The sequence below is a fragment of the Mus pahari genome, chromosome 10, assembly GCF_900095145.1.
Source record: "Mus pahari chromosome 10, PAHARI_EIJ_v1.1, whole genome shotgun sequence".
NCBI lineage: Eukaryota > Metazoa > Chordata > Mammalia > Rodentia > Muridae > Mus > Mus pahari.
Genome location: NC_034599.1, coordinates 35,107,320 through 35,118,990, shown reverse-complemented (window position 1 = coordinate 35,118,990; position 11,671 = coordinate 35,107,320). Strand labels below are relative to the sequence as shown.

General features: G+C 39.2%; 1 protein-coding gene across 1 annotated transcript; it reads left to right on the top strand.

The window, feature by feature from the left end:
- Positions 1 to 10,250: 10,250 nt before the first annotated feature.
- Positions 10,251 to 11,231, top strand: LOC110327843 (putative olfactory receptor 10D4). The gene has a single exon (XM_021207083.1). It carries the CDS (start codon positions 10,251 to 10,253, stop codon positions 11,229 to 11,231), a length of 981 nt encoding a protein of 326 aa, XP_021062742.1.
- The last annotated feature ends 440 nt before the right edge of the window (positions 11,232 to 11,671 follow it).

Below are 11,671 nucleotides of genomic sequence, written 5' to 3'. Positions count from 1 at the left end.
TTTGGGGCATATAAAATTTGCAAGACCAAGGGGTCTCTTTTCCCAATGATGGCCGACTAGGCCATCTTCTGTTACATATGCAGCTAGAGACATGAGCTCTGGGGGTACTGGTTAATTCATATTGTTGTTCCACCTATAGGGCTGTAGACCCCTTCAGCTCCTTGGGTACTTTCTCTAACTCCTCTATTGGGGGCCCTGTATTCCATCCAATAGATGACTGTGAGCATCCACTTCTGTATTTGCCAGGCACTGGCATAGCCTCTCAAGAGACAGCTATATCAGGGTCCTTTCAGCAAAATCTTGCTGGTATATGCAATAGTGTCTGGGTTTGGTGGATGTGTTTCTAAGACAAACTCCTTATTTTTAATAAGATGGAATGGCACAAAGGCCAGAGACAATGTTTGGATCTTCTTCCCCTCAATCCAAGACACTGACCACACACTCATCCCTGTTAGACTTCCAGCTTATTTCAAAGGGATAATAACTTCTAAATTATGAATTAGTGTGGTAGCAATAAATTCAAAAGCTTCATAAAATGTTTGTAATAACAGGTTTATAATTTGAGTTGAATGAAGCATCTAGTTTTTAATCTTTGCCATAGAATGAGAGATTATTCAATAAGTTCTTCTGGAAGTCTACTTTCATGGAAATTCAGTAATCTTTCAAATGATTCTTCATTTTGAATGAGGTCTGGTTTGGCTTGTTTTTCACTGGGGCAATGTCAAATCCTTTTAAAACTTAATTGTATTATTTTTGGAGACAGAGTCTTGCCATGTAGTCATCGATGGCCTGGAACTCACTACATAGAACAGAGTGGATTCAAACTCACAAAGGTTCTCTTGCTTCTGCCTCCCAAATGTTGAGATTAAAGGTGGGGCCTCAGATGCTTTCCTGAAAAGATATGTGTATGGAGGTATTGAGGGCAATGAGAAGAGGACCTTAAAAGTATAGTTAGGGGATTTGTATGTTTCACTTAGCCCAGAGAAGTATGCAGTGGACAACTGTGCCATTTAGAGCTGTGAGTTTATTTAGAAACAGAAAAGCACAAATTAAAAGGAGAGTTTAGGAAATTATAGTTTGCAAAGTGTTTAAATTTTTTCTGGTATATTAAAATAAAACATCTTTTAGAATGTGATTAACTATTTTTTTATTTTAATTTTTTAATTTTATTTATTTTTTTAGTAATTCTATTTTTAACCTGTGTGATTTATTTGGTTCTTTACAAGTCTCACAGATACTTATATTTCATTTTTTTAGTTTGTAGTGATATCATCTGCAACATTTGTTACTATTATGCCCTTGTTGCAGGTACCTAAAGACCACTGAGGAGCCAATTCTGATATAAAACACATAAAGGCCTTTATTTTTTAATTAAATATTTTTTTATTTATATTTCAACTGTTATCCCCTTTCCTAGTTTCCCCTCTGAAAACTCCCTATGCCTTCCTCTTTCCCTCTGCTCATCAACCTACCTACCCCTGCTTCTTGGCCATGACAGTTCCCTACACTGGGGCATAGAACCTTCACAGGACCAAGGGCCTCTCCTCTCATTGATGACTGACTAGACCATCCTCTTCTACATATACAGCTAGAGACATGAGTCCCAACATGTGTTCTCTTTGGTTGGTGGTTTTGTTCCTGGGAGCTCTGGGGGTACTGGTTAGTTCATATTGTTCCTTGTATGGGGCTGCAAACCCCTTCAGCTCCTTGGGTCCTTTCTCTAGCTTCTTCATTGGGGAACCTGTGCTCAGTGCAATAGATGTCTGTGAGCATCCACTTTTGTATTTGTCCAGCTGGCAGAGTCTCTCAGGAGACAGCCATTTCAGTCTCTTTTCAGCAAGCAATTGTTGGCATCCACAATAGTTTCTGTGTTTGGTGATTGTATATGGGATGGATCCCCAGGTGGGGCTGTCTCTGGATAGTCATTACTTCAGTCTCTGCTCCACACTTTGTCTTTGTAACTCCTTCCATGGGTATTTTGTTCACCCTTCTAAAACGGATTGAAGTATCCACATTTTGGGTCTTTCTTCTTCTTGAGTTTCATGTGGTTTATGAATTGTATCTTGGGTATTCTGAGCTTCTTGACTAATATCCAGTTATCAGTGAGTGCATACCATGTGTGTTCTTTTGTAATTGGGTTACCTCACTCAAGATGATATCCTCTACTTCCATCCATATGTCCAAGATTTTCATAAACTCATTGTTTTTAATATCTGAGTAGTACTCCATTGTGTAAGCTTACCACATTTTCTGTATCCATTCTTCTGTTGAGGAGGATGGGGGAGGAGATTGTGGGTTATCGGAGGTGATACCAGGAAAGGGGATAACATTTTAAACGTAAATAAAGAAAATATCTAATAAAAATTTGATATTTCTGCATTTCTGTAGTTATCTGAGGGACCTGAACAGAGCCAAAAGCGCCTGATGCACAGGATGGCTAGGTCCTCTGCTCTCTGTAGGATGTCTACATTATCTATATGTACCTTGACCCTGCTACTGCAGCTTGACTGCCTGTTGCTGGGGGGGGTGGAGAGATTGCCATAGGATGCCTGCTCAGGAGAACTCTGTGATTTTCTTCCTGGAATTAGAGTTTAGCCTCTGGTCTCATACAAAATGGAGTTTCTTCAAAAACAGAGTAGGTTGGGCTTTCCAATAACCACTGCATTATCTCCCTTATTTCTGTCTTATATGTAGGAAGTTTAGTTGTTTTTAGACTGTAAAGTAGTGTTTGACTGCTGTGACTATGTCAGTTATGGGATCTCATTGCATTACTACAGCTATTCCACTGAGGACAGGGAGGAGGTCCAGGATTCTGCTTCCCTCACTTGTTCAATCTTGCCAGTTACTGCACTTACTGAGACTTTTATCCAGGGCAAAAGCTATTATTACTACGTCTGCGCATCTGCTTAACTATGAACAAACTTATTTATCTGATATTGAACTTCAGTTGTCACCTGACTAAAAATAATCAGGGAAGTTAAGTAATGATCATGATTACTGACAAGCCAGACTTAGAAGAACTAGCTTTTGGATCAAAGTTTAGCAAAGCAGGAAATGATCAGAGTAACAATTTATAACCTTGCATGAATAGATTTATCATTTTTTCATGTAGACAACTATGATTACAGAAAAGGAAAGTCATTTATATATTGTGCACCACATCAAGGATCAAGATAAAATGTGGCAAAAACTTGAGAAGAAATTGGGGATCAGGCGTGAAGGAGCTGAAAGTTGGTCTTCCCCATAGAAAGACCAACAGTATCAACTAACCCAGAACCCTGGGAGCTCCTAGAGACTAAGCCACCAACCAAAGAGCATACATGGGCTGGTCCATGACCCCCAGCATATATGTTGCAGAGGACTACCTTGTCTAGCCTCAGTGGGAGATGATGTGCCTAATCCTGTAGAGACTTGATGCTTCAGGGCAGAGGGATGCAGGGAGGGGAGGGGACAGGCAGAGGTCAATTGGTAAGGAGGATAGAAAGTGGAAGGTGGGTGGGGAGTATGAAGGTGAGGGTGGGGGAGCACCCTCTCAGAGGCAAAGGGGATTGGGGATGGGGAATGGGGCATGGGGTGAAGAACTTTTAGAGCAGGGACTAGGAAGTGGGGAAACATTTGGAATGTAAAAAAAAAATGAACAATTTAACAAAAAAGAATTCATAATTCAGATTAGATTATTACTACTCATATTGCTTACTACATTTAAGTAAGATAAATGTTACTGCAATTCACAATTAAAGAGTTCTACAGCTTCTAAACTAAATCTGACGGTAGAATGTCTGATGGTGTCAAATTCTCTTCTATTTCTGGGAACAGCTCTCCTCCTGAATTCCATTCTCTTTTGATACTTCTTTGGGAGGATTATAAATAAAACTTGATGAGTTGCACACTTTTTAAAATTAAATATAAATAGTGATGAATGAAGATAATATTGTGAAAAGTAATTAAATATATACAAGTAATTTCTGATTAGGTTTAAATTCCTATTTCTGAGTAGCTGCTGAACTATGAACAAACTTATTTATCTGATATTGAACTTTAGTTGTCACCTGACTAAAAATAATCGGGAAATTAAGTAATGGTCATAATTACTGACAAGCCAGATTAAGAGGAACTGGATTTGCAGTGAGAGGAGGCGAATGGAACATATTTACCAACTATAAACTACTCTTTCATTTTGCTTATTATTTGAGGAAACTGAGGCTGACTGGGAAGCAGTATCTCAAGTCAAGGATGGATTCATTCCTGGTTCCTTTCCTTCATTGCCTTTATTTTGTTTGTATCTATTGCTTTGGATAGGAATCCCTTAGTCGGGAAGCAGTTACTCATGGATGCCTTTGCTTCTCTTCTCCAGGGCTGCCTGTGCCATGAGCATGAGGAACCACACCTCTGCGACAGAGTTTATCCTGCTGAGAATTTCCAACACTGAAGGACTAGAGAGCATGCTGTTTTTCCTGTTCCTGTTCTTCTATGTGGTCGCCTTGCTGGGGAACCTGCTCATCTTCCTCACCATCCTGGCTTCTCCCAACCTCCACACCCCCATGCATTTTTTCCCAGGAAATTTTGGAAGTGTTTGATACATTTTCCCTCAAGATGATGCTCTTCCTAGTGAGGCAGACCTGTACCATCTCTTACAGAGCTGCACTTTTTTTTAATCATGCTCATTTCCTTTGATTGTTTGTTTTTCTTGGCTTTATTTATGGGATTTATTTATATCCTCAATTATTTTGTTTGTTTTTTTTCCATGGATTTCTATAAGGGATCTATTTACTTCCCTTTAATAGATTTCTATTATCTTTAAGGTCTTGTTTGTATTTTTCAGCTGTGTTAGACTATTCAGGGATTGCTCTTGTAGGATATCTGGGATCTACTGGTGTTATGCTATATTACCCTGGATCTCATTGACTGTGTTCTTATCTGGTGTTTAGGCATCTGGGTTTGGGTGATTATAAGTCTATGTGCTGATTTCTGTTTTTTGTTTTTTTCTTTTTCTCTATTGGATGGGTTATTTAGTTTTTTATTTTTATTTCCTCCCTGGGTTTCTGACCCATGTTGTTTGCTGTTGAGCAGGGGGACTCCACTCAAGTTGAAGGCTGGACTCTGGTGACCAGCATCATCTTCTGTAGAGCATAGGATCTCTTCCTAAGATGGAGACTTGAGTTCTAGTGGACCATGTGGTCTTTTATGCAGCAGGGAATCTCCACCTGAGTTGGAGACTGTTAGAGGGAGACAATGAGGGGAGACAGGTTTGGGGATATTGTATGGAGGCACCAGAAAGGTGGAGGAGGTGTGAGGAAGGGCAGCCAATATGAAGTTCTGGTGGCTGCTATGGTCTCTGGTCTTGTAGGGAGTCTCTACCAACTCACGAGTGAGAGAGAGGATTGGACACTGAGTGCTTTCTATATACTGTGATGGCCTATGCCCTGTGTGATATATGGTCATCATGAGCCACAGGGTGTGTACCTGCTTCACAGTGGGCACTTGGCTGGGTGGCTTTGTATATAGGAGCATCCTCACATTTCTTCTCTGACATTCTGTGGTGTTGTCTTTGGCATGTGCTGGCACCTGTCTAGTAAGACAGTTGTTTTATCATCCTCTCAAAATACATGAAACTTGGCATTGTCTTAAAACATAATATTATATAGCAGTTGAAGACAACTTACTTTAATGTTTTATTTGTATAGTAGATGAGTCTTGACAATGTTATGCTAATTTCAAAGGCTATGTTGAAGTGGTACTACACTATTTCACATACATGAATGTCTAGAAGAGATATATCTGTGATGGTGTTCGACAGGCATGTGCTATCTGGGAAGAGAGCAAGGGTCAGAACTAACTGTTAATGTTGTCAGGAGACTTGATGATCTTGTAAATGTTCTGGGTGTGAGCAATATTTGCAGGAAACTATAAATGTCCTAAATATATTCAATTTTCCACTTTAAGTAGGTAAATTTTATTCATGATAAGATATTCTTTGAGAACAATGTTAACTATAAAAAGTAAGAGGGTCCTATACTGAGAGTACATTTTTATTGTTCCAGGTAGAGATGCATGAGAATAGGGATATTTCTTCCTGTCTTGAATACAATACTATTTGCCTTCCCTCAACTCCTTCCAGTTTCTCCCACCTCCCCTTCCATTTCTGTTTCTCATTAGGGAAAAAAAAACAGTTTCAAAGAGACAATAACAAAAGAATCAAACAAAAATTATGCTAAGGTAAAACAAAAACCATCACACGGAAATTGGAAAAAGAACTCAACAGACGGAAAAGAGCCTAAGAGAAGGCACAGGAATCAGCCACTCATCCACACACTCAGGAGTTGCGTAAAACACACTAACCTGAAAGCTCTAATATATATGAAGAGGACATGGTGCAGACCCATGCCAGCCTTGTGCTTGCTGCCTCGTGGAAAGTGTAATAACATGGTGAAGGAAAGTCGATCAGAAAGTGAATACTTGCATATAATAATTCATTTTAATCTTGCCTTAACTTTATATCTTCAAAGAAGCTTCCTAGGAATGGAGTCAACATTTTATTCATACATAGAGTAAAGTATGGGCATGTACATGAATTATGCATAAGTCTTTATAAACAATGTGCCATGAGCCAACTTCATTCTGGCTGGCTGACAAAAAAAAAAATTACAGAGGAAACTGGTTTAACACATGAAGGATTTGATACTGAGAAACAAAAACTGTAACAAATGATACATTTTCCAGCTCCCGTGTCACATTATTTAATGGCTCAGGTTTTGCCAAGAACTCCAATTCTAGGTAATTATAAAGACAAAGCAGATATACAGGCTAATTGCTATTGGCTCCCTCCTCTCTCTCTCTCTCTCTCTCTCTCTCTCTCTCTGTGTGTGTGTGTGTGTGTATGTGTGTGTGTGTTAGGGTTAGTAATTACTAGATCTGAATTAATTCTTAGAATTATTTAGGAGACAATTTCAAAATATAATTTATAATAAGAGCAACCAAAAGAGAGGTGATTATACATTGTATTAGTGTTGTGCTGATTTTTCTTCACTCAATTTTGCTTCTTATAGTGACCAAGAGCGAAGAAATTGAGATAATTATCTAGAACTGGATAATTAATGACACACATATTCTTGTCTACAATCACTCATTTAAGTGTTTAATACATAATACAACAAGCCAAAGTAACTCATTGCTGTCTAGATGTTGATAACAATTTTGAAATCAACAAACAATTCTAAGTTTGTACCAAGGATCTTCTAGGGACCTGGAAATGAAATTACAGTGTTAGTGTATGTCTAGGAAACACAAGTGACCACTACCAAGAGCAAAACAAAATCCTGGTTCTATGTATTTAGTGACAAGGTTAAAGAAGTCAGCTCAAAGAAGCACATTTTTATAATTCTACATAAAATAATTCCCTGAAAATGCAAGTTTGTAGAAGTCGAGAATGAATTGGTGATTCACTGAAGTGCATGGTGTGAAGGATTGGAAATGGGAGGGAGGGTTGTCAGAGTGAAGGAAATATTTTTCAAATTAGATTGCCTGGATTTATAAGTATGCATTGTCTTTAAGTTCAGTGTTGTGGGTTCTACATTTTTCTTCTTTCCGTGTGTATGCATGTGTGCATGTGTGCGTGTGTGTGTGTGTGTGTGTGTGTGTGTGTGTGTGTGTATGTGTGTGTGTGTGCTGTTTGTGTTTTCAGGTGGAGGCTCCATGTTGATATTGGGAATCTTTCATGATGGTCCTTTGCTACATCCACTCCAGTAATGACCCACGTGACAGGCCCAAAAGCAGTCCTGAGGTGAAAAGTTCACAGAAACTTAGCCTCCTGGAACTGTGGCATCCTGTAATAATGAATGCTCCAGATCTGTCCTTGCTTTAGTTGGTGAACGATCTGTGTGCTTTCCCTCTATATTGTTTTATTATAAGTGCCTTTAAGGATTGATTTTGATGTATAGCTAAGTTAGATTAAGTCTTCACCAGTGTTCCAATGTCCTAGGCAGTCCTTGAGCCAACCCTGGGCATGGATAGCTGAGTTACTGCCCTACATAGGAATTTGCAATGACCTAGGAAGAAGGAAGGTTGTGGTCTAAGAAGGAACTAGAGTAAATACTTAGAACTATAGATAGTTGAGTCACACCCATACACAGATATTTACAATGGCCTAGGGGGAACGTGAACTATAAAATAGACTAAAATTGGAACTATGGCAAGGTCATGAAGCTCTTGTCCATGGCTTCTAAGATTAAGCTGACCTTAGGTGGGGCTGCTTTTGATCCCAGTTGTTAACATTGATTTTATCCCAATTGGTTCCTGTTAGCTTTTAGTATGCATTCTTCTGTTTTGTTGTAAAAGTAATTTTGCATCAGATAACTTCAATGTACCTGATGGTCTTAATGTATCACTTAACTTCTTTGTTTTCTGTAATATATAAGACTGATTCTCACTTTGACAAATTGCATTCAGATACAGCACACTCCCTTGTGTCCGTATCTGTTTGTCACCCTTTTCGTTGCCAACTCCTTGCCCACCTGATTTCTCCTGTAGATTGAGGAGGCCGACTGAGACTGGTCCACAGCAGGTCTTCAACCATATTCACTGAGGTAAAGGCTCCTAAGCAAACTCATAGTCTATGATAAGGCTAAGGTATTCCCTAATTCTCATTTCTATGTTTAAAATGGTTAGTTTTACAGTATTTTAAATTATGTTAGTAAAGCTCTTTGTAATACTTGTAATTATCTCTCCTTAAATAGAGAGTTGTTTTTTAAAAAAAGAAATGTAATCATTAGAGATTCCACATATATAGGACATCTTCACATACATACATAAAAAATGATAATTGGAGTTAACATGTAACAGGACATTGATACCCATACTAGACCCCACAGGCTAACAAATTAAAAACTCAGTGTCAGGAGTGTGTTATGTCTTTTGGAATTATTGACCAGTGAGTTCCCATAGACCTTTAACAATTCAGCTATTGCCAGTGCTATTGGTTGTCTTCAAAAGGTGACAACACCTACTTGATTCATTCTATTGTTACTAGTTCCACTATGGACATAGGAAGGCAGATATATCTTTGACACGGACTTCTATTGCTTTGTATACACACCCATGAGTAGATTGCAAGATTATATGATAGTCTTATCTTTAATTTTTGGTAACCTTCCGACCTGCTTTTTTATAACAGTTGTGATAATTAATGTTTTCTGCAATGCATAAAGTTTCTCTTTTTTATATCTCTGCCAGCACCTGCTATTCTTAGTCTATTTAGTAATAGCCATTTTTTTTTTTTTCGTTTTTTTGAGACAGGGTTTCTCTGTATAGCCCAGGCTGTCCTGGAACTCACTTTGTAGACCAGGCTGGCCTCGAACTCAGAAATCCACCTGCCTCTGCCTCCCGAGTGCTGGGATTAAAGGCGTGCGCCACCACGCCCGGCTCAGTAATAGCCATTCTTAAGTGTAAAATATTGAATGGGTACAGAAGTATAAGTAGATGAATTCTAGTGTGCTATTGACTGTAGGATGGCTGTAGATAATAGTTCAGTGCATAATTTATATAAAAAAGAATTGTGATTAATATATCAGATTATAAAATTATAAAAAAGGGAATGGGAACAAAATAAGGCAAGAGATGAAAGCCTACAATTTCTCTGTTTCTTCATGTTTCTTTCATCTGGGGATGGAGTCATTGGGGACATTGTCTCAAAAGAAATCATATACATAACTACTCTGCAGCTTCAAAGTATTATTAAGTCAGACATTCGAGGCTGTGTTAATAGCAAAATTCTGTATAGTCAATGGCTTGGATTCAAGAGGAGAAGATGCAGTGTGTTGCTTCTATGCCATTCCATCTTATGCAAATTACAATTTTGGATTAGAAATATATCCTTCTACCCTAAAGACATTAGGAAAATCATCTCTATGTGTTTTCAACTTGCTGGTGCGTGATTAGAGTTCTTCCTGTTTCTGTTTGTTAAACTTATTCGTTTACATGAATTATGACGGTTTATGTGATGTTAGGCCAGATTGGATGAGACTAAACAGAACTGGTGACAAGTGTGGATTACTTTAAGAAATTTGAAAATATACAGATGAAGTATGTCTTTATATAACTTAACACACAAGGATATTGGGACTGAATGTGGCATATCACCTAACTGAATGCCAAGAGCAGATTCGTCTCTGGTCCTCTTTTCCTCATTGGCTTTATTTTGTTTGCATCTATTGTTTTAGATAGGAATCCCTTAGTCAGGAAGCAGTTACTCATGGATGCCTTTGCTTCTCTTCTCCAGGGTTGCCTGTGCCATTAGCATGAGGAACCACACCTCTGTGACAGAGTTCATCCTGCTGGGAATTTCCAACACTGAAGGACTAGAGAGCATGCTGTTTGCCCTTTTCCTGATCTTCTATGTCTTCGCCTTGCTGGGGAACCTGCTCATCTTCCTCACCATCCTGGCTTCTCCCAACCTCCACACCCCCATGTATTTCTTCCTGGGGAACCTGGCAGTGTTTGACATATTCTTCCCTTCTGTGAATTCTCCTAAGATGATGGACTACCTAGTACGTCGAGGCCGAACCATCTCATACCAGGGATGTGTCTCCCAAGTCTTCTTCTATCACACTCTGGGTGGCACAGAATGTTTTCTGTACACAGTGATGGCTTATGACCGCTTTGTGGCTATTTGTCACCCTATGAGATACACAGTCATTATGAACCACAGGGTATGTACCTGCCTCACAGTGGGCACTTGGGTTGGGGGCTTTGTCCATGGGAGCATCCTCACATTTCTTATTTTTAAGTTACCCTACTGTGGCCCGAATGAGGTGAACAGTTTCTTCTGTGACATTCCTGTGGTGCTGTCCCTGGCTTGTGCAGATACCTCTCTAGCAAGAACTGTGAGTTTTACCAATGTTGGCGTCGTTGCGCTCACATGTTTTCTTCTCATTCTCACTTCTTATACTCGTATTGTGATCTCCATCCTAAAAATCCGTTCCTCGGAAGGCAGGCGCAGAGCCTTCTCGACCTGCAGTGCCCACCTGACATCTATCATCTTGGTCTATGGCCCTGTGATTCTTGTTTATCTCAGACCTGCTTCTAGTCCCTGGCTGGATTCTGTTGTTCAGGTGTTTAACAATGTCATCACCCCCTCTTTGAACCCTCTGATTTATACTCTGAGGAACAAGGATGTGAAATTAGCCCTGAAGAAAGTGCTATCTCAAGGGGCCCAGCCTTTAGGGTATAAGGAATAGTAGAAATTCTTATCTGAGGATTTTTGTAGCTGTTTCAGGCCCACTGTGTATATCTGTCTTCTTTCAGAAGAGTCTTAACAGTTATGTCATTGAATTTGTGTGGGTGGACTGAGTTTCAGATTTATATCTTTGGCAATGCTTTCTAGGTTGTGCCTTAAGTTTCTCCATTTTTAGTTTGCTAAAGTGATGTAACTTTTCTGTTTTATGTACTCTGTGCCTGTTGAACCATTTCAGTAGGTTATCATGAAACTGCCTGTTTCTACTTCATGGAGCCTACACATTATATGTTTCTCTCTCTCTCTCTCTCTCTCTCTCTCTCTCTCTCTCTCTCTCTCTCTCTCTCTCTCTCTCTCTCTCTTCTCTTCTTGCCTTTGCATACAGAAAAACTGTGCTTTGTACCTGGTTCTTTACCAAGAGAAAAAGTGACCATTGAGCTATGT